At 59.5% G+C, this 22,642-nt stretch overlaps 1 protein-coding gene across 2 annotated transcripts in view; it reads left to right on the forward strand.

Moving 5' to 3' along the window:
* COL5A1 (collagen type V alpha 1 chain) overlaps window positions 1–22,642 on the forward strand; it is a 151,936-nt gene that overhangs the window by 67,232 nt on the left and 62,062 nt on the right. For both annotated transcript variants that reach the window (XM_055334639.1, XM_055334645.1), the window contains exons 10-22: window positions 2,818–2,859; window positions 3,095–3,157; window positions 9,437–9,511; window positions 10,322–10,414; window positions 11,769–11,825; window positions 12,679–12,732; window positions 13,077–13,130; window positions 15,409–15,462; window positions 16,696–16,749; window positions 17,924–17,977; window positions 19,831–19,875; window positions 21,684–21,737; window positions 22,216–22,260. In XM_055334639.1, the coding sequence (XP_055190614.1) occupies window positions 2,818–2,859; window positions 3,095–3,157; window positions 9,437–9,511; window positions 10,322–10,414; window positions 11,769–11,825; window positions 12,679–12,732; window positions 13,077–13,130; window positions 15,409–15,462; window positions 16,696–16,749; window positions 17,924–17,977; window positions 19,831–19,875; window positions 21,684–21,737; window positions 22,216–22,260 (744 nt within the window). The remainder of the gene's footprint in view (window positions 1–2,817; window positions 2,860–3,094; window positions 3,158–9,436; window positions 9,512–10,321; window positions 10,415–11,768; window positions 11,826–12,678; window positions 12,733–13,076; window positions 13,131–15,408; window positions 15,463–16,695; window positions 16,750–17,923; window positions 17,978–19,830; window positions 19,876–21,683; window positions 21,738–22,215; window positions 22,261–22,642) is intronic.

Consider the following 22,642-nt stretch of genomic DNA (forward strand, 5'->3'; position numbering starts at 1 on the left):
GCCTGTGGTGGTGAGGCAGTGCGCGCCGGGCGGTGGCTGTGGACATGACAGCGGGGAGGGCCTGGCCGAGGCCCACCCTGCCACGTTGTTCAAGTGCCGGAGGGAGGAGGCCAGTGGCCTGCCCCGAGGCCGGTCACAAGGCGGAGCTGGGCTGAGGGTGGTTCCTGGTGTTGCAGCCTGGGACAGGACATTGTAGATCCCAGGACGTTAGGCCCCTGGATTCCTGGGATGGGGAATTTTGTGGCCTCCATCCTCCCATGGTCCTGGGAAGGTGCTTTTAAAGCCTTGACCTTGGTCTCCCCCAGAGAGACCTGAAGCCCCATGGCCAGGGCAGACGGGACGTGGCCCATCTCTGGGGTGGAACACCCAGCGGGCAGAGTTTCAGCAGCGCCCTTGCGGCTTGGCTCTATGCCTGGCCTTACAAGCATCCGGATGATGGTGAAGGCAGCCCGTGCGGCTCTGTTTTCCCTCTGGGACTGTCCAGGGGTGGGATCCATCAGCCCCACGGGGCTGTGGCCTCTGGACACACGTCCTTTCTCAGGCTGAGAACATCCCCTTCCAGTGCTCTCTGCGGGTCTGAGGAAGATGGCTTATCTGAGGGTAATGTGGGTGCAGGAGAAGGGTGAGCTGGGGGAAGCACGGTGCAGCCAGCAGCTGGGGAGGGGGTGCCCCAGAAGGACAGTGAGTGTGCCGCAGCTGCTATAGGGTGCCCTGGCCAGAGGTGAGCTCTCGCTGGCCTGAGCCTGGCTGGTCTCACTAACCACACGCACATTTCCCCAGATATCCTAGTCCCCAGATGGACCTGCTCTTGACTCAGGGTGCCTTTTATGGGGTCCAGCACAGACAGCGTGTCTACACAAAGTCTGCCTCGTGTCATGAGGGAAACTGAGGCATCTGGACGCAGCTCGGGGAGGGCTCCCTCCTCTGGCCCTGGCGTTCAGCACTGCCCCGCCCCAGCCCATTCTGCTTGTCTGCCAACCCCTTGCTGGGCCCCTGGGGACACTGTGTAAATAGTTGGAATCTCTCAACCCAGAGATGCCCTCAAAGTCTTAGCTCCATAAACAGATGGCCGAGGCCTGGGAGCCGGCTGGTGTGGGCCTCGCAGCAGACTACTGACCACAGAGGGTGGGGTGGCCGCTGCTCTGTCTGTCCCCACCCCGCTCCAGCACCTGCCCTCTGGGAAGAGGGGCTCGTCATGTCAGTGGAGCCCTCGGAAACCAGCTCTTTCTTGCCCTCCGAGCCGCACCTCCTGTCATTCAGCAGCCGGTCAGCAGCTCCTGGAAAGGGCAGCCGCCCTTTCAATTGAGGGGATTTGGGTTTGTGGGTGTCCTGGGACCCCAGGAACTAATCCTCAGACTCAGTGTCTTGTGTCCCCTGGTGAACATCCCGGGCGGCACACGGATCACCGGCTCTCTTCTCCCCTGGGGTTTGATAGAAAGACTTTTGTGCGTGCTTTGAGGGGCGGAGGCACCTGCATTGAGAGCTGTTTTCAGCTGGGCCACGACTACCCTCCCTGCTGAATTCGGGGAAGGTGTCTGCACCCTGGTGGTGGTGGGGTGTGTGTGTGGACTGGCCTAGCACCCCAGAGAGGGCCACCGCTCTCCCTCGTCAGCTGAGCCTTTCTCCCTGCACTGAGCCCTTTTGTCCTGGTGTCTGGCTTCCTTCCCTGGCCTCCATGGACACCTCTGGTCCAGCTTCCATGGAGATCTGTGGCCAATGTTGCCCCAGCTCCCCGAGAACCATGCCAGCATGTCTGGGAAGACATGGCAGGCCCTGGGGCCCGCCGAGGCCAGAGATTGATCCCAGCTCCATGGCCAAGCCTCCCCAGCTGCCTTTGTCAGAGGAGGCAATTTGAAAGCTGTTTGGAGGAGCTGTCTGTGTGCATCCTGAGCACACGTAGTCCTCTGAGTACACATCTGTGTAAACACGCCTTCGTGGTGGCAGGGAGCCCTGGAGGGGAGGCTGGGGGGTCGCAGGGCCCCGCGGCCTGGTGCCCCTCTCCCGTGCGGGTCTTTGAGCTTCGGCTGGGTGTGCACCTGTCCCCCTTGGGAGGCTGTCCCACATGTCTCAAGAGCACTGTCCACTGTGGAAGGACTGTCTGAGCACAGCAGCTCACACCATCCCTAGAGGGAAGCAATCTATGTTTCCTCTGCTCTGGGGGAAGTGGGGGCAGGAGGCCCCCGTCCTTGGCCATAAGTGTGGCTGAAGCTAGGCCAGGCAGATCCTAGCTGGTCCCAGGATGCCCAGCTCCCTCTGCTGCTGCCTTCTCAGCAAGCAAAGCCCTGCAGGGGGCAGGAGACCCCTGCCCTCCCGCACGGTGGTACATTGTCTCAGAGCCCCCTCAAGTGGGTGTGAGACACAGAGGACATTGGAGGTGCCTGGCCCTGGTATCCACTGGGCAGGAGGGAAGGGAGTCCTGCCCTGGGAAGGGGCTGGAAGTGGGGGCACCCCAGTCAGGGAGCCCTGTCTGCTGACCCCTCTGCTACCCACATGGCCTCTCTGGGGTCCAGGCTGATGGGGTGGGGGGCAGGAGGCCTTGTCCCCACTTGGGGGTGAAGACCGTAAGGGTGGGGGGGGGCAGCGGCAGGGAGAGGGGCTTGAGAGGGAGGGCGGCCGAGGGTCCCGTGGACTTGGCAGTCCTTATGCTCTGGGCTGCTGGTGGGCATGCATCCTGACTGTGGTCCTCCTGGAGTCATTCTTTGCAGCCACTATGGGGTGAGCTGACCTCTCATGGGGTCATCCTCACCAGCAGGGTCTGCTGGGATCTCAGGAGCCATGGGCCCTGGGGTCTCAGACACCATCTCCTGTCTTTTCCAGGGCATGCTCATGGAGGGGCCGCCTGGCCCTGAAGGTCCTGCAGTGAGTGTTGTGCTTAGTTCCCCAGGCCTGTGGGAGGTGCTGGGGGTGGTGGGGAATCAGTGACACCCCTTAAAGGGCCTCGATGGAAAAGAGGGGGTGCTCACTGCCCTTTGCAGGCCCCCCGGGGCCCAGCACCATCTGGGCCCACCTCCATCCTTCCAGAATCAAGGTGGGATGGGGTGTTGCCCTATGGCTGTATCTTTGAATTCTGTCCTGACTTTGTTTTTAATTCCAGGGTCTCCCAGGACCTCCAGGAACGATGGGCCCCACTGGCCAAGTGGGTGACCCTGGAGAAAGGGTAAGGGGTGACTCTGCTTGCTGGGATCACCTGCTCCATGGGCTTGTCTGTGGGTCTTCCACTTTGTGGCTGCCATGCTTAAATGTGCAGAGGCAGCCGGTGTGTCAGTGTCCATCTCCACCCTGCCCCTGGCCTGTCAACCTCTCACACCACCCCCCCTTCCTATGTCTGTGTCTATGGATGTTTAGGGAGCTTGACTACTTCCTGGCCCTGTGCCTGGGACAGGTGACACCTGCAAGGGCAGACCCGGCCGGCCCGAGTCCCACGGAGGCTGTTGTGGTCGGCTCAAGGAGGGCCCTGCGGCCCGCGTTAGCATAACGGAATTGACAGTGCTGTGAGGGTCATGTGGGTTTAGGATCTGCATTGACCCTTCCTTCCTCAGTATGTGAGCTTCATGGGACTTGATTTCCCCTCATTCTGTCTTCCTTGTTGGAAATCAAGCAACAGTATGGGAGAGCTTGCTCTGGGTCAAAGGGACCCATCCCGGGGATCCCCCTGGTCATAATGACCTGTCCTGGGGTCACCCCTGGTCAAAGAGATGCATCCTGAGGTCCCCAGATCAAAGGGATATGTCCCCCAGTCAAAAGGACCCCTCATGCCTCCCCCCTGACCATCAGAGAGACTTGTTCTGGGTTTCCTGGTCAAAGGGATACATCCTAAGGTCACCCAAAGGGACGTGTCCCCAAGTTAAAGGAACTCATCCTGGGGCCTCCTGGTTAAAGGGACCTGTCTGGGTTCTCCCGGTCAAAGGGACCTGTCCCTGAGTCAAAGGGACCTGTTTGGGCACCCCATGGTCAAAGAGACATGTTCCCAGGTCAGAGGGACCCGTCCTGCGCCCCCTTGGTCATAAGGACACGTCCCCGGGTCCCAATGGTCCTGGTTGCTGTGGAGCCATGAGGGCTGAGCCCACAATTTCAGTGTGACACCCCGTGGAGCTCTAGGGTACTGCAGCCTCAGGGGCTCTTGGCCAGCGTGGCTTGTGTTTTGTGTCGGTTTTTCCTGCCGGTCTGACGAGTATGGATGTGAGCACAGTCAGATCCAAAGCTAGTAGCAGATGACTAAGCAGCGGACAGGAGAGACCAGGGGCATGTGTGTGTGTGTCCTAGGGGACGTTCATCCCCAGGGCTGGGCACATGGCCCGGAGAGCATGGCCTTAAGGGTGTGGGTGGGTCAGTGGCTGGGTCAGTGGTCAAGTCTGTGGCTGGGTCTGGTCTGTGGGGAGGTGGCTGGGGTCTGCTCCCAAGGCAGCCTGGCGGGCAGCCAGGCTCTGGGGCTCCAGAGTGGTGCTGGAGCCAGGGGGCGGGGTGCCCCATCCTGCGTGCAGGTGAGCACTGAGTGCACCTTCCAGATGGCGTCGATGAGGGTCAGCAGCAGGTTAGCGCTGCAGGAGGTGGTGGCGCTCCTCCGTGTGGCCGGTGACCTCTGGGGAGCAACATTCCCGGCTATGCTGATTATCTATAGCTGGTGGCTCTAGGGGCACACAGAAGGTGGGTCTTTCTCCGTGGTGGAGTCGGGGGGACCGGGATGGCCTTCCCACACCTCCCGGCCCCTCCCCTCTGCCTCATGGCCCCAACTGCAGACATGGGGGCCGCTGCTCCACCCCAGCTCCAGGACCAGACAGCTTGGGTTCTGCAGTCTGTGCCCCAGCTTGCTCTGGACACCATGTCCCCAAAGGTCTGTGTGAGTGGGGGCGACGGCAAGAGGCATCACGGTACCTCGGGACCCCCGTTGAGCATGACTGAGTCCAGTTGTCAGCAAGGGAGGAGCACATGGTATGGTCCCAGAGGGGCAGGAGGAGATGCTGTCCATGGTGTGCATGACATGGTCAGTTGGCCTCTGTGTCGCTGCAAGTGTCCATCCCTCCGCCCACCATCCAGCGATCACACAGTGCTGGGCATGGTCTAGTGCCAAGGACTGTCCACTGTCCAGCGGTCACATGATGCCAGCCATGGTCTAGCACCAAGGATGCACTCTTCCCCACTTGGTCCCTGCCTTTGGGCTGAGCCTGGACAGGGCCAGTGGTGGGTAGCCAGCTGGGGCTTTGTGTACCCCAGACCCCTGACAGCGGAATATCATTGTTTTAAGCAATTGGTATCTCTTAGGTTCAAGCCCAGATCCAGGAGCCTGGGGACTGAGCATGGGGTCAGCAGAGAGACCCATTCCTCTAATGTGTGCTGTCCCAGGGGTTGGAGGGAAACCTACAGCCCACTGGCTGTCCCAGCACCTTTCCAGGTGGAGGTGGGAGCTGGTTTAGGAGCTGAGCACTGCCCACCGCTCCAGGCCCTGCTTAAGCCATCCTTGTCGGGGGAGCTATCCCTGCTCACAGCTCAGCCTCCTCCCAATGCCCAGCTTTCCCAGATGTCTGCTATTTAGCTGGCAAGGGACCCCAGCTGCACAGTCAGGATTCTACACTGACACCACTAGTAGGGACCTCAGAATCCCTTTGGGGGAAGTGGAAAACTTCTCCATCTTCTTACGTTTTGTGATTGGGGAGTGCAAATTAAACTGACCAAAGACCGTGTTGATAGAAGAAAAGGCACATGCTTGTATTACTATTTTAAGTTTCACACATACACGGAGCATCCCAGAAAGGCAGTGCGAACTCAGAGAAGCAGCCTGACCTGAGTGCTCAGGTTCCGTTTCAACCGAGGGTGACCCATGGGGGAGCAGCGACTAGCAAAATACGGGGTGACCAAGGGAAGGGAAAGGTCATTTTGGTAAGGTCTGCTTACGTAGACTTCTGTCCGTGCTGGCTCCCAGTCCCCAGTGGTGGGGTTTCTCCTCCCTGTCCTGGTGCAGAGGACAGTGGGGATACTGGGTGCCATCTTCATGAAGGGAAACGTACGCGCTCTCCTTCTAGGAGGCTGAGGGGGGTGCAGAGGATGTCCATGGATCCTCGGCTGCCTTTGGCTCAGAATAGTCCTTACAGCAGCATGGTGTGTTTTGGGGCAGCACATCCTGATCCCCTCCACCTGCTTGGTTGGGCTCACTTGCTTGTCTGTATGGGAGAGGTCTGGAAGGATCCTGCCCTCCCCCAGCCGGGTTCTACCATCCTGGGATTCTCCAGCCTTTCCTATTACTAATTATCAAGTAGTTCTCTCTCTCTCTCTCTTTTTTTGAAGGTCTATTCATTTATTTTAGAAAGAGAGGGAGGGAGAGAGAGAGAGAACTCTGTTCAGCACAGAGCCAATGCAGGGCTCAATCTCACGACCCCGAGATCAGGACCTGAGCCCAAACTAAGAGTTGGTCACTTAACCAATGAACCACCCAGGCACCCCAATTAGTAATTAGTTCTCATCTAACCTTGACTGGCCGAGCCTGGCTTCCTAACTGGATAGATGGCCGCCAGCTCCCCAAGCCTTGCCCGTGGGTGGTGTCACCGGTGAGAAGGGACCTGAGCCATCACCCCATCCATGCCCCCTTGGTGACAGATGGGCAGGCCCAGCCGTGCAGGCCGAGGGGAGGCAGGGCAGGGCTGGAGCTGGTCTGGCCCCACTCTCCTGGCAGGCGGGTGGGGACACCCCCATTCCTTCCTCAGGGGCTTAGAAGGAAGCCGAGGACAAGAGAGCCGGGTGTCCTGAGGGCACTGGAAGATCCCTTGGGAGAGGAGGCTGAGTGCTCCCCGATTCCAGACATACATCTCCTATCACGATGCTTCATGTCCAGGACGGAGGCCCATTCCTACAGCAGTGCCTCCCTCCATGCAGAATGCGATGCACATCGTAGCCTCGGGGCAGGAGTGGCAAGGGAGGCCCACTCCATCCGTCCCTGGCCGCCTCGTGTGCTCCAGCAGCCCCACAGGGTCTCACTGCCTCCCCACCCCCTGGAAAGCGTGCTTCACAGGTGCCCCTGGCATCCCTGGCACCACCGCTGTGCCACCATGTCCCCTCCTGGCTGGCTGGACTTCCGCCCAGCACCAAGGGAAGGATGCAGGCTAGGCCCCTGCACTATGACAGGCAGAGTCCATTGAGGACCGTGTGAAGCTTGAGCTTCACAGGAGCCATTTCAAGTGCCATTGCCGCAGGTGGCGAGGCAGGTTGGTTTCTTTGCTGTCCCCCTGTCTCCTGGGGATGGGCGTGCGGGTCTGCTCTCCCCTCTCCCTGAGGGCTCCGGGGTGTCAGGACCTCTTATGGGACCACCGTTCAACCCCCAACAGCTGGTTGTTCACATGTACTCCCCCCACCCCCCACCGCAGCCAGGCATCTCTGTGCTTGAGCTCCCAAGGCAGGTCACAGATGGGGTGGGCCTCCCTTGCCGCTGCCGCCCAGCTGGGTAGACGTGCATCCAATTCTGCAGGGAGGGAGACTCTCGTCCCTTGGCATCGCTCTGGTTGTGGTGGAGAGGGTGCCTTCCAGGGCCTTCCCAGCCTGAGCGGGGCTGCAGGCCCAGCATTGTGGCTCCAAAAGAGCAGGGAGGGAGGACACACAGCAGGAGGGTCTTTGGGAGTGGAAGGTGGACAAGGGGCCGCCCCCCGCGTGTCCCAGCTTCCAGTGCCACACGGGTGCACGCAAACCATGAAGACACACAGGGACGGCGTCTGTTCCCTGGGAGACACGGACTATAACACCTGAAGTTGGGGTTTGATTTGGGACCAACTCCCAGGCTTAAGACTCAGCAGCGGGCAGCACCTAGGTTTCCAAGAGGAAAACTTGTTCCCGATGTTTTCTTTTCCATACCTACTTCTCATCTTCTGAGGATTTTTTCCGATATGGCCGAGGCAAGGGCCGTGCCCGTGAGCAGTTCTTTGATACAGAGGTTCTGCTTGCAAGGTTCCCTGAGAAAGCTGTTCACATGCCCCCCACCACAGGACGTGCCCTCAGAGGGCAGGTGGGGGCAAAGACGAGCCCCTCGTGCGTGGGAAACTCTACAGCTGTTAAACAGAATGAGGCCAAGTTCATAATAGGCCGTAGTGTGCAGGGAAGAGAAAGAGCAGATTGCAGGACAGGGTGCTGGGGGGGGGCAGGTTGGAGGGGGTGACCTCCTGGCAAAGGAGAGGCATCCCCCGAGGCCCTTGCCGCGGAGACCTGTGGGTGCGCTCTGTGTCGCCAGCCATCGTGCGTGCTGCCCGCTGTCCCTACAGTGCAGAGCTCCAGCGTTGGGTCCTCCTGCGGGGAGGAGAGGGAGCTTTCCCTTTCCATTTTGTATAAATCGTGTTATACAACAGCTCATGAGAGCAAGGAGTGCGTCTACAGTAAAATAACCAGAGAAGAGAGAAGCAGGTGTTTGTTCAGGCGCGGACTGTTCTGGGATCGTTCCCGGAGAGCCGCAGATTCTCCGTCTTGGCTGGGAACCGGGACCTGATCTGTCTCCCCCGCCTGGAGCATCGCACCGGTGCTGTGGGCGCTCTTGCCGGAGCGCGGCCGAGCTTGGTGCAGAGTGCTGGACCCAACACCATGGCCTGTCGTGGGGTATGGCTCGTGGGGGTCCCTTTCCATCCGGAAGAGGGAGTCAAACCTCCATCTGTGTGCAGAGCAAATCTGCACCCCAGGCTGGTGGGAGTCTGCTGGGATCTATGAAGGAGCCATGCTCATAGAATGTTTCGGGTTTTTTTTTGAAGATAGTGTCATACTCGTTTTACACTTGTAGAGTCCCGCGAGGGCCAGAGTCAGTCCAGAGACTGCAAGGGGTGTCTGCCTGGACCCTGCCTCAGACCAGATTGATGGGGTCTGTGGGGGCCATGGTGTCATCTCCATGCACATGGGCTCTTGAACTTGCTCGAGAGGGGTGTGTATCCTGTGCACATTCCTCGCGTCTGTCCAGCAAGCGGACGCTTAGACCGCCTCCTGTCCAAGTGACCACATGCAGCGTCGGTGGGGGCTGGGTCACAAAGGGCACCTCACTGGCAGGTGGAGGACATGGGCCTTGGGGGCCAGGGGGCGGCCTCACCTGCTGGCATGCAGGCCTGAAGGACACATTCCTGGATGGTAGAGGCCCTGGCTTGGTCTGCTACACAAGTCCTGGAGTCACCTCTGTCCCTGCAGTCCCCGGATTGCAGTCTCCCTCCTCTCTGCTCCTGCAGATCCCTCTGGGTCCAGCTAAGAGCCCATTTGTCCTCATCCCTTTCCCCCTAGAAGCCTTTCCTCATCCTCAGCCCATGGCCAGTGCCCCTCCCTTCCCTGCACTTGGCTTCTGGAACATTCCACGCCATGGGGTCTTGCTTTTCTGTGCTTGCCTCCTAACTTTCCTCGTGGGCTGCAGCTCTGACCTCCTTGTCTGGACATAGCCCTGGTCCATCCCTGTTGCATTCTCACCCAGCTGCCTTGGGTCCTCTGTCCACAGGGTCCCCCTGGACGCCCAGGCCTTCCTGGGGCTGATGGGCTGCCTGGCCCTCCCGGAACCATGCTCATGCTGCCTGTGAGTATCCTTCATTGTGGGTGTGGGTGGCTGGGGTGGGTGGGCTCAGGGCTCGAGATGTGGTGGAAAGGGGGCCCTGAGCTCTGGGTCCGAGGGGGCCATCCCTTGCCACGGAGTCACTCTGATGTGGGCCAGCCATCTTGTAGAAATAGGCTCCTCTGGAATGGACCCTGGTTGGTTGAGGCCTCCAGCTCTCTGCAGGCGCCCAGGGCTGCCCTGTCTAACAGGCGGGAAGTCTGGCTCTGCAAGGAAGCTGAGTGGCATCTGTACATCTCCACTGCGACCTCCATGTGAGCATGCTACCGGCCAGTCCCACCTTGTGCCTGACCTGCCCTTGACCGTGTGGTGTCATCTCCTTTACTGGGAGCCCAGGTCCAGGAGGGCAAGTGTGTGGCACTTGCTGACACTGGGACATCAGTCTTCTGGCTGGTGACCCGGTGCTGCCCAGGAGGCTGGGCACAGCCTGGGGAGACCCCGTGTGAAGCCAGGACCTTCCTGGCTAGGCCTCCCCGCTGCAGGCATTTGCACTGGGCCCTTGGCTCTTTTTTGCAAGAGCTAGGGGCTGCAGGGTTGCAGAGTGAGGTGCCGCAGAAGCCAGAAAGTTTTTCCCAGACTTGGGGCAGGTGTCCAGGTGGCCCCAGGGCTGAGGCTGGCAGGTGGGGCTAGGGCTGTATGTCCCAGGAGGGGCCCGGCGCCAGATGCTGTCCAACCAGACTCCCCCAAGGCTCTGCTGTCACCTCAGGGGCCCTGGGGTCCAGTGTGGGCACCCTCATCAGTGCCTCCGTTGACCTTCTGACTTAACACCCACAGTTCCGCTTCGGAGGGGGTGGCGATGCCGGCTCCAAAGGTCCCATGGTGTCGGCTCAGGAGTCCCAGGCTCAAGCAATTCTGCAGCAGGCTAGGGTAAGTGGTCCTGCCGCCCTGGTGCCCTGGGGTCCAGGGAGGGGTGTGTGTGCTCACCTCTGGGGGATCAGGATGCTGAGGGGACATGCGCTTGTCTAGCTGGGAACCCAGGCTAGCCTTGGGAAGGGGCAGGGAGGTGTCTCAGGGCTCATCCATGCTGAGGGACCAGGCTCCTGGATATGGATGTGCAGGGGCCACCTGCTGTTCCCCATGGGGCTCCAGGGGTGGAGAGACCTGGAAGTGGCTCGCTGCAGGGAGTGGGGCTGAGTCAGAGCCCCTGGGGCTCCCAAGGAGTGTTTGCTCCCTGACTGCTCCACTCTCTGCAAATCAGCCGAGTAGTGAGCCGAGGTTTTCATGGATAATGCGTCAGATTGGAGACTGCAGATGACAAGAGCAAACCCCAGTTCTGTGGGATGGGTGGTGGGTGATCCTTCCGTGGAGCATTGCCTCTAATGGGGCAACTCAGGACGCTTCTGAATAATTCCTTGTTTGGACAATATTTATGTGGCTCTGGCGCAGCGGAGGTGATGTTAATGATCAGAACGTATGGATAATTACAGGATGGCTTGAGTATTGAGCTGTTGCCATGGAATAAAGCATCCGTGTGATGCAACGCAGTGCCGTGCGTGACGAACCCCATAGCCTGCGGCTGGATTTACTGGCTGGGCCTGCCCGGCTGGCCTTTTAATCTGAGTGCTTTAATTGAAGCCAAATGGATGATGGGCTTACAAGATTTTATAATGCAAACAAATCTTTTCCAAAATGAAAATGGCACCGTGCAGGGGCTGGGGGGTAGGGAACTGAGTGCCAGGAGAACTGAGCAGAGGAGATCCTTCAGGAAGGGGGATTGGGCTGGGCTGGGCTGGGGTACGTGGGAGCTGGGCCCTGGAGCCGGGCCCTGGGTGGGGCAGGACAGGTGGCGGTCAGGGGTGCCCTAGGAAGGTATCCATGTGAGGTCTGCAGGTGATGGTGAGCTCCAACAGCTCGCTGTTCCGGGACTTACTTTTTTTACCCACGGAGGGCCCCCAGAACTTTCCCCCACTGCTGGAGGGTGCCGGACGTGTCTCTGGGGTGGGGGGAAGTGTGGTGCTGATGTTGAACATGAGTGCACAAGGGTGTGGGTGCTGGCTGGGGAGGAAGGAAGAGGTCGGCACCCAGGGGGTGGAGTGATGGTCCCCACAGGGGGGACCCCACCCCCGGGTTCTACCCCCACCTCTCCCTCAGCCTTGGTCCTGGGTTTCTGGAGCTCCATCCACCCCCCTCCTGCAGACGCCCCCGTTGGGCCTTCCCTGCCCGGCGGAGGCTCCCCTGCTAGCACCAGCTGTTTCTCAGCCTGCCCCGTTTTCTCTTGCAGCTGGCACTGCGGGGGCCGGCTGGCCCAATGGGTCTTACGGGGAGACCGGGCCCCATGGTGAGTCCTTGGTGGGAAAGAGTGGGGGAGTCTGGTGAGGGCTGGGGCATCCTTTGAGCTCCCAGCTCATCCAGAGAGGGCACACTTCAAGCTCCTATCAAGCACTGATTCTATCAGTGGCACCCCAGTAGACACTGGGGCCCCGGGTATGGGTGGGGTGGGAGGCTGTGGTGGCCGGGGTGCTGGGAAGCCTACCACACCTGCTCTGGCTGTGACCTAGGGAGCCCCAAGCCTTTCTTTCTGACTGTCTTCATCCTTTACAATCATGTTTCCAAAGTTGGGAGTACTTTGGGGGCAGATCTGGGATTCCTTGCGCCGCCCCCTCCCCAGCTGCACAAGCTGTGTGGTGTGTGTGTGCCCAGGCACACTCAGGGTTGGCAGACGAGGTCCCTAGGGAGTGCGGGTGGCCTTTGCAGTTTGCAGGGAGATGGAGGATTTAAACGTGCCCCCCCACCCCGGTTCCCTGGGGTGGACTTGGCTCTCTGCCCTTCCCTGTCTGTGGTGGCTCAGGGCTGCTCCTGCCCCATCATGGCCTGGCGATGCCCACGCATGGCCCTGAGCTGGGGGCTGTGATGGACCCCAGTCATTGTTCTAGAGATAGACAAATGCTTGTGAGGGCTTCGTGGTCCTCATACCATATGCTCCACTGACCATTTTGTTTAAAACCAAGAACACATCTGCGTAACTGGGCAGTTAACTGCTCATCCCTCGGGCTCTGTCCAGGGCAGGCAGGCTGGGCTCCGGGGGCTGAGAGCTCTGTGGGTTCTCAGCGGGAGCCCTGCCCCATGGAGCGACCCCCCCCCCCTGGGGTCTGTGTGATGTGCATTCCTTAACCCAGACCCTGTCTCCCTAGGGCCCTCCGGGCAGTGGAGGTCTGAAGGGAGAGCCGGGAGACATGGGGCCTCAGGTATGTAGGCACCTGCCCTTGCTGCTTGGAGGGGCCCTCCTGGGCACCAGAGGTGGTGGCCACCAGAATGGGGGACACAGCGCTGCATTTTCTCAAGGAAGCCGGTGGGAACTGTCATGGTTTTGTGCAGCATGTGCTGCATGTGGGCGTGCGGCAGAAATAGCTGCGGGGAACAGGCTGGCTGTGCCTTGTTGGGCCCTCACTTGGGCAGCAGGTCCTGTGCCCTGCCCGGAGCTGCTTGTGAGCCGCCTCTGCCGGCTTGCTGAGCATGGGACCAGGCTTTGCTCTTTCCTCTGAGGAACATGGACGCAGCCTGACCCTGTGCTATCTCTGATTCCTGACAGGGTCCCCGAGGTGTGCAGGGCCCGCCTGGCCCCGCCGGAAAGCCTGGAAGAAGGGTGAGTTTAGTGGCTCGGGGACAGCAGCCGGGTCACGCTGGGGGGTGGGGGTGTGTGGCGGGTCTGCTGGTGCCTCCGGTGCCAGGCCTGAGGCCTAAAGCCTGGATTCTCCACTCTCCTCTGAGGGCAGCTATTTTCAAGGCCCAACACCCTTCCCCAGGATGGGAGCTACACCACAGGTGCTCTGCATGCTGGGGCTGGTAACAGCTTGCCCGCCTCTGCTGCTCTGGCCTCTGGCCTCCATCCTGAGCACCTTAATTTTATTTATCAAACATTTTCATGGAGGCAAGTTCCTGGGCCCTTTGGGGGCAAGTATGGAGAAGACAGAGTGATGGGTGGACCTTATTTCCATGGGGTGGCCTCGTTTCCCCAGAAATGGCCTTGGTCTGGGGGGAAAATGGCCCAGTGGATATATGGACCCCTGACGACTTTGGTAGGCAGTGGATCTACTGAATGGAACTAGTTTGTTTCCATGTGACTGTGGCTGCTGAACAGGGTGTGCATTTACAGGTTAGTATGAATTAATGATCCCCATCCAGAGCAGCCAGGGAGAATCTGATGGGCTCATGTCATGCTCTGCTGAGTGGGTCTTTCCAGCCAGAGGAGGCTTCTAGGGGGAAGAGAGGGCTTATTCCCAGGGTGTCCTTGTCCGGCTGTCCCCTGGGGCTGCCCATGCCCCTTTGCTTGGACAGTGTGCAGGTGGACAGGGCTCCTTGGGGGGGGGGGCGGGCTGACAGTAGTCGTGAGCCAGAGTGATGGGGGCATGGTGCTCGTGTGGCTGTCAGGACATGGGTTCCGATGCGTGGGGGATGCAGGCCCCAGGCAGAGTCGGACCCACATCTCCACACGGCCTGCTGATGCCAGATTTGGTGACTCTTGGGTGACAGCCAGGGGTTCATCTTGGATCCGATTCCAGAAAAGGTTTTATTTCATTAAAGATTTCTGTGAGTCTCTGTAAGTGCTTTGTGTCCTGTGTCCCCTGGGGATGGTTCCTGGGCAGACAGGAGGGTGACAGAGAGACGGAGGGGCAGGGAAGGCAGAGAGCCGGTCCTCCCACAGCTGGCAGGGTTCCTCGGCCCGGGGTGAGAGCACCCTGTCTGCAGGAGGAGAGGTGGCAGGAAGCCGGAGGGGCTGCACTGGCCTGGCTGCTTCTCTGGCCGGAGCCCTGGCTGTGACCGTGGGAGCAGCCGCGTGTCCTGCCAGGAAGCCTCCTTTGGTTTCTGAGTGTGTGCATACCTGTGGCGCCCCGCGCCCGCCCTCATTGGTCCCCCCCCCCCGCCCCGTTCCCCTGGCTTGGCTTCTGCGTTTTGCCCTGGAGCTGCGTTGCCTGGGCACCTTTCCTGAGGTGACGTTTCATCCCTGGCAGCTCCACATAACCTTTAACCCCGAGGAAGACAGACCATCTTCTTGTGGTCACCCTGGTCCCTGGCTTCTTTCCTTCTCTGCTGCTGCCCTGTTGCCCCCATTTTCCAAACTTTCTCTGTGCTTGGTGGTGAGTGGCCCAGTGACAGCCTCGTTTGACCAGGGGCTCACGGGACACGGGGAGGAGAGCGGGTGTTGATCTGGCTCAGCCCTTCACACTCGGCTAGCTGACATTGCTCGTTAGTGAGTTGGCACCTGGCTGAGTCCCTGGCCCTGGCCAGGTGGCCTCAAACCTGGCGGGGCTCTCCTGGGGTGATCCTGGGGCCTGCCCTTCATCCTTGTGGCCGGCCGGGTGGAGCCCGTGGGCTTGTCCCTGGCAGTTTGCTGGAAATACCCGGAGGTCCCAGGAGCAGCCTCCATGGATGCAGCATCTTGCTCACAGTGGGCAGCTGTGTGGCTTTCATGAGACAAGCCACCACCGTGGGGCCCAGTTTCTTTCGTAGTCGCTTGGACTAATCCTAGGTGCTTGCTTTCTGAGACTCTCCAGCCAGCAGTCTGGCTTCTGGATGGAGGAAGGGAAGTGGGCTGCGTATTGCGGCTGAGGCATGATCTCTCGAGAGCCACAGACCCCCAGACTCCCAGGCCCGTGGGCGGATGGACAGCGTTGCCTGGCTGCCCTCCTGCCACATGGTCTTACCCCCAAACACAGAGAGGCAGGTAGTATTACCTCTATCTGGCACTTCAGATGGCAAGGCCCAGGAGGACTGGAACCACATCAAGAGGCGTGGAGCAGTTCCAGACCCCAGGCCTGGGTCCTCCCGGCCAGCCTGGCCACATGGGGCTATGTGGCTCAGCTTAGCCTCACCGGAAGCCACCACTCGCCAGTCCCCATGACAGCTTGCCTCCTGTGTTCCAGGGCCGAGCTGGGAGTGACGGAGCCAGAGGGATGCCCGGACAAACTGGCCCCAAGGTAGGCTACACTCACCACCTCCCTGTGTTCTGGGACCATGGCCGCCATCACTGTTGTCATGCTGGTGACGTGGCCAACGTGTTGGTTACACGGTGGATGTAATTTTGGTCACAAGTAATGACTAATGACATTCATGCTCACCTGGGGAGGGGACCTGGGGGGTGAGGAAGGCTCTGCATGGATCCGTCTTTCTGATGTGTTGGCATGAGGATGGACGGGGCTGGTGGGGTGAGTGTCACAAGCAGGTGTGACAGCTGCAGCTGGTTTGCTCAGGGGGCAAATTTGCTCCTTTCAAGAGAGTGGTGAATGTAGGGGGGCAGGGGGCATCCCAGTTATGGAAACCATTCATTCATGGACAAGCAACAGGATCCCACATGGGGGTCAACACAGGAATGCCAAGTGCGCAGGGCAGGGGGCCTTCTTGTCCAGTTTTGGGATGTCTGCCCCTCATTGCAGGGAGCGAGTAGACACTGCATATGGGTCACTGCAGGGCTCATATCTTGGCTCTGGGAGAGCTGTCCTGGGCAGTGTGTGGTGCCAGAGGAAAGGCTTACTTCTCCAGGGAGCACACCATGCTGTGGATGGTCATCTGGACTGGGTGGAGATGGGTTACCAGCCCTGCTGGGTGTCCGAGACACCTGTTCATGCTGTAACTGGTGCGGACGAGCTCAGATGCTCCCTGTGCATCCTGAGCTCACATGAGGCTCTGGTCTCACGTCCCCGGGGCGGCAGGATGGAAGAAAGGCTTCTTGGGTCACTCCCAGTAGACCATGGTCTTCTTCCAACCGACCTGAACTAGCCTGTGCTCAGCCTCACCCCACATGGTTTTGCGATGGCCATGAGACAGGGCAGGGTGGCCAGGGAGCCAGTGTCCCTGAGGGCCAGTGCCGGCCCATCTGCTGGGTAGTATGTGCGCTGAGGGTGTAGTGGCAAACAGGACAGGCACACATGGAGGTGCTGCCGTGGTCACTTGGCCAGCAAGACTCAGAGTCTGTGGCCCAAGGACAAAAGTCACCTCTGTGTTTCTGGCCTTTGTTGGTGTTTGTGGGGAAAAGAGCCTGGGAACCTGGATCCAAGGCAGTGGAACACATGGTGTGTGGAAGCCGGTGGTCACCACATGTGAAGTTCCTGGGGCCCGGGGTGCACTGACACTGCCTGAGCCGTGGCCGAGGGAGAGCAGCTGAGTCGTGTGCGTGGCATGGTCTCTGAGCAGCCTCTCTGTCCCCCTTGCAGGGTGACCGTGGCTTCGATGGCCTGGCTGGACTGCCGGGAGAGAAGGGCCACCGGGTAAGTGTCCTGTCGGAGTGTCCCTGGCACAGAGGTCCCGGTGGAGTCCACACAGTGGATGTTATTTCTTGGGAGGCCCTTCCAGACAGCTGGGGCTGGGTGCCCTCTGGTCTGGGGGGGGGGGGGGGTCACTAAGGAGACTCCGGGTGGGAGAGTGGAAACCAGTGCTGACATGATGCCTTTGTTGGTGGGGGGTCAGCCCAGAGGAAGCTTGTTTCTTCTCTGTGGCTTCTGATGGAAGAGCCCGGCAGGCCTGGCACCCTGGTGGTGCTGATGGGCGAGGGGGGAGCCTTCCTCAGAGACGCCCGCTGCCTGATAAACGGGGCCTGTCATGCCCTCGGTGAAGCGATTTCCAAGCTGCCAAGGACCCTTTGCAGCATCAGTGGTGACTTGGGGCAGCTGGGCATGACCCACGTGGTGCAGTGACAAGGGTGGGCCACGTGCTGTGGCTGGCAGCCCCGGTCTCTCCATGTGATGGCCCCGTGCTGCTCATCGGACATTTTCTCCCTTCCCTGCCCTGTGAGAAGCAGACCATGTCTCTTCTGTACTTCAGCACGTAGTGGACACATGTGCATGTGTGTACACGCATGCACACACACGTTTGTTGGCTGTGTCAGGGGGTTTAGCCATCACGTCCCATGGGGCGTTGAGAGAGGGCTGCAGTAATGTACCAAAGCTGCGTTGTCCACAGTATCCAACCATGACATGGAGACTGGACACAGACAGCCACCACGTTGGGGCCAGTGGGATCCACAGATGTGCATTCATTGAGCACCAGCTGTGTCTGAGGCCTGAAGTGGCCTTGGGCGGGAGGTGGGCTGGCGCTAACCCTTAGGACACTGGCTGTCCAGGATGGTAGCTCTTTCTTGGGGGATCCAGTGGGCTGGGGGTCTTCTTGCTTCCCATAGAGAAGCGGACAAGGGTTGCTCAGGCCCCGCTGCCATGTCCTGAGGTCCCAGGGTGCCCCACGTCCGTGGATCTGCCTGGCCCTACTAGAGCCAGTCAAGCAAACCGGCCTCCCCACACCAGTCTCCCAAATGGCCTCCTGTGGCCCCAGAGTCTCCATGGGCTCAGGATCTCCAGTGTCAGAATCACAGGAAGATGGATGGGCATTTGGGACAGTCATGTGCGGCTGCTCCCGAGTGCTTGACGCTGACCCCTCTTGACTTCTCAGGGTGACCCTGGTCCTTCTGGGCCACCGGGACCTCCAGGAGACGATGGAGAACGGGTATGTACCCTCCTGTCTGCCCCCTCGGGGGGTCTGGGCTAGAAACCACTGGGAAATGCCAGTAGCTATGCGTTTGGCCACCAGGCATGAGGCTAGGGGAGGAGGGGTTGTGGAGGGCATAGCCATGGGATGTGGGGACAGGCCACATGCCACTTCTGAGGATAAAGCAGGTGAAAATTTGTAGCTTGACTGTTGGTCCTGTGCTGCGTGGCGTCCTGGAGCTGCTTTCACTTGCCACTGGTCGCAGAAAGAGGGCCCTTTGGGGAGGCAGGTGCCCAGGTCACCATGAAGGAGGGGTGTCAGGAGAGGTCATGAGCTCAGGGTCTCGGATTGTCTCATGGTCCGGGGGTACGCTGGGGGGTGGCGGAGCCCGGAGATCTGGGGGCTGGGTGGAGAGTCTGGGACAGACCGTCCTTGGTCTGGAGGCCGGTTGGGCAGCTGGCTGGGTGTGTGCAGCGGGAACGATGCTGTGCCTGAGTTTGGACCACGCCTGGAGCTGGGCCTCCCCCGGGGGCTCTGCAGAGTCCCCATGTCTGTCAGGTGTGTCTTCCTGGGGCTGCAGGCTCAGTGTCAGACCAAAGCACAGTTATCCTGAGGCAGAGGAGCTTGGGGGTGGTTAAGTCCCCCATACACCCCAGTCACTTACACTGTGTCCCAGGTATTAGGGGTGTTTTAGGGAAAAGGTTTGAAGCCCTGTGAATAAGAGGAGCAGGTGAGGCATGGGAAGGCCAGGCCCTGGTGGCCACCAGCTCTCAGACTGGTCTTGTCAGGGCACCTTCTCCTATCTGGGCCCCCACGCAGCTCACTGCACTATGAGAAAGGAGGGGAGGGCCCTTCTGGGTATCTGCACCTCTCGAATCAGGAGGTGTGTGCGTGTGTGTGTGTGTGTGTGTGTGTGTGTGTGTGTATACATAACATATGTGCTTGTGTGTGAGTGTGCAGGGTACTTATGACTGCATGTGCATGCACAGTATCCACCCGTGCAGGCCTGGCTGTGTGTACGCATTCGTGTGTGTGTGTGTGTGTGTGTGTGTGTGTGTGTGTGTGTGTGGTGAAGAGAAGGGAGCAGTGTGTTGATCGAGAGCAGCAGAGTGCTGACAAGCAGCTCCTGACCTGGGACCAGTGGAGCCTCAGCAGCATTTCCTTCTCCAGCCAGAAGGAAAAGACTCATCTTGGTTCCTCCCCCAGCTGTGTTTAGGGCCCTGGCAGAGAGGTTAGGGTACCTTGGGGTTGGCCCAGGGGATCTGGTGACCGTCTCTCACTCCTTCCCACCTCAGCTCTGTCACTTGTGTTCCAGTCTGTCATTTACCCCTCTTCTCTCCCCCCTCCCTCCCTCTCTCCCTTCCCCCCTCTTCCTCCCTTGGCCCTTCCCCCTCCTTCCCTAACACCTGTCATCTCCCCCCTCCCTCCTTCCGCGTCTCTCCCCCTCCCTCCCTCCTTCCCTATCACCTGTCATCTCCTCTCTCTCCCCCTCCCTCCTCCCCACCACCCTGTCCTATTTTCTATCTCTTTCTAGCTTTCATCCCTCCATCATTCACTCCTGTCCTTCCCCATCAGGGTAACCAAATCTTTGCTCCCGTGATTCCTCCCGTGCAGCTTTTTCCTCATTGGAGCTGTGGTTTGTACCATCCTGAGCAGAGTGTCCCAGGGCCCCAGATCCCACCTTTTCCCTGCAGCTTTCTGGGAGTGAGGACATTCAGGCCTTCCCAGCAGGTCCCAGGGCTGGTAAATCTGGCATAGGCTGAAGTGGCCCCGGGACAAAGCATCCTTCTGCACAGCCTCAGGGAACATTGTCTCTCTGTCTGGGCTTCTAGAACTTGTCCCTAAAATCCTGCCTCTTTTCTCCCCAACAGGGTGATGATGGAGAAGTTGGGCCCAGAGGACTGCCTGGGGAACCTGTAAGTCTTGATTGGGTTCTGTCTCAGCATGGAGATGGGCTACCTGAGGAAGCCAGGCAGGGCAGAAGCAGGGACTGACCCAGAGTGTAGATTAGAGGGGGGTCAGCCTTGGGACAGACACATCTGGGAGATTCTCAAGGAAGGAAAAAGAGCACATTGGAAAGGCTAGTAGGGCAGATATGACCTTCCACAGAGGAAGAAGCTGAGACTGGAAGGGGTGTGATTGGGACTCCAGGCTGCAGGCATGGTGGGTGTCCAGGGCTATCATGGTGGGTGTCCGGGGTCATCATGGTGGAAGTCTGGGGTCATCATGGTGGGAGTCCAGAGCCATCATGGTAAGTGTTCAGGGTCATCATGGGGGGTGTCCAGGGTCATCATGGGAGGTGTCTAGGGTCATCATGGTGGGAGGCCAGGGCCATCACAAGGGGAGTCAGCGCCACCGTGGTGGGTATCCGGGGCCATCATGGTGGTGTCCAGGCTGCAGGCATGGTAGACACCCAGAGCACACCAGGCACATGTCCAGGGGCAATTGCAGGGACTGATCAGACAGTTTGCCATCCCTTCTCGTGTCTACACCTCCCAGAAATGGAGCCTTCCTTCAGGGTGGCCCTGCCATGGCATCAAACTGCTTTTTTCCCCAAGCTGACCTCTACCCAAGTAGAGGGTCACCTTCATTGGTGACAAAGAACACCATGGTTACTTTTCGAATGTCTCATTTTTGTTGTCCACGTCGCTGTGGCCTTTTGCATCTAGTGATGTTAATCGAGGACACGTACTGTGAACATGGCACAGAGAGAGAGCCCAGGGTTGTGCTCACACGTTTACTGGGGACTAAATTATACCCTGGATGACTGATGAGCCGCTAAGGAGAATCCATTACGCAGTCCTCTCCCTAACATGCACCTAAGCGATACCTCTGGGTTATTAACTCCTAGAAAGCATTTACAGGGCCAGGTATTTAAATAATGAAGGGAACAGTTCCATGGTAATGAGCAGGGGAAGATTCTTCTTCCATGGCCTCTGAAGAGCGTCCATCAACATTAAGGGTGCTCATGCCTTGGTTAAGGGGTGGGTGATCCCCCAGCAGGTGAGGCGGGTGTGAGTGGTTCATGATGGGGCTCCTGCATGTGGTGAGCAATGACTCTGCTATGTCACCTTTTAAATCTCCTGATCTGTGCTGGAGTCGGCACTGCCTTGAGGCTGTGTCCTCGGCCTGCTCATGGGGCTGTCCCTCCATGTACCCCTTGCCACAGGAGAGGGAGAGGCTGAGCTCTGGGCTCTTGTATCCCAGAGAAAACCTGAGCCCTGTGCTTAGTCTCTGTATTTGGTCACCATGTCCCCATCAGTGTGTCCTCCCTCCACCTTCTGGTGTCAGACATGCAGCCGCATGGAGGGATGTGAGAGGGAGCAGTAACGAGACAGGGACAAAAGTGTGCCATGCAGCAGAGCGTCTTTGTGGCCTCTGAGGGGAGAGCTTTTGTGTGCACCTGCCCTGAGCAAGGGTGAAAGAGCCCCCTTGACTTGAAAGGCTCCCCTTGCTCTGAGGGTGCCCTTCAATCTCCTGTCTGAGCCACTGGTTAATTCTGGGCTCCTGCCTCTGCTTCCCAGAGCCCAGGTGGAGACTGAGGTGGGGTGAGGAAGTGAGGCAGGTGAGGACGGTGTGCTGGCCACGCCTCCCAGGGAGATGTGGACACCTGTGTGGCGACAGAGGCTCTGGGAGGAATGGGGCTGCAGGATTTGCCACGAGGCAGGGCCAGAGTGGGGATTCTTGACCAAGTGTGAACAGTCCTTGCTCTTTCCTCTTGCAGGGACCGCGTGGTCTGTTGGGGCCAAAGGGGCCCCCAGGCCCTCCTGGACCTCCGGTAAGGCGTGTCACCTTGTACACTTGCCCAGGGCTAGTTGAGGGGGGGCTCTGATGCTCCCAGGTCGAGGAAGCCCCCCTGCAGGTGTAGCCTCAAGCATGGAGACAGAGGCCTGCTGGCTGTAGGGCTCTCTGCTTTCTCATGCGGCACATGCCATTACAAACAGGCCCCAGATGCCTCGTGTCCCCCTTTGGAGACCTTGCAGCAGCTCCTGTGAAAGATCTGTTGGGAGGCAGCGTGTGGTCCTGGCGGGGCTCTGCCCTGGTGGGTGGCTTCCCTTGGCCTGCCCTGCCTGATGCTGGGGCCTGGCAGCTCCACTGACCCCAGGCCCATCAACCCTTGCCCCTCCCCAGAGGGTGTGTTATCCCCAGACACGTGGCCAGGACGCCAAGCCGGGTCGCATGGGGTTCTCCCTGTGAGCGTCACGAATTCTTTAGCATTCTGTCTTGTTTTTTGCTTTTCTTTCAATCTCATCCAGGGTGTAACGGGTATGGACGGCCAACCAGGCCCAAAAGGAAACGTGGTAAGTCCCGGGGGTCTGCCGCCCGGCTGTTGCCGGCAAACCTGGTGGGGATCCGAGGAGGAGGCCACGGCCCTGAGCCCCGGCCCCCACGGAGCCAGCCGTGGGAGAGCTCACAGCCACGGTCCCATGGCTGTGCTTGCTGCCGCCAGAGCCAGGCCACAGCTGTGCAGGTGTAGAGGGACCTGCCTTCTCCCTGCCCTGTGCTCTCTCTGGTGATGAGCGTGGACTATGAGCCAAGCCCACGACAGATAGGTCCCATGACTCTACTGGGGGACTTGAGCGCATTTTGGGGAATGTTCTACCAAATGGAATACTTTCTGGTCCGTTCCTTTCACGGGCTCCTTCCTGGTGGCCATCTGGCTGCACCGGCAGAGACAACTGA

Source organism: Nyctereutes procyonoides, unplaced genomic scaffold (genome assembly GCF_905146905.1).
Source record: "Nyctereutes procyonoides isolate TBG_1078 unplaced genomic scaffold, NYPRO_anot_genome, whole genome shotgun sequence".
Lineage (NCBI taxonomy): Eukaryota > Metazoa > Chordata > Mammalia > Carnivora > Canidae > Nyctereutes > Nyctereutes procyonoides.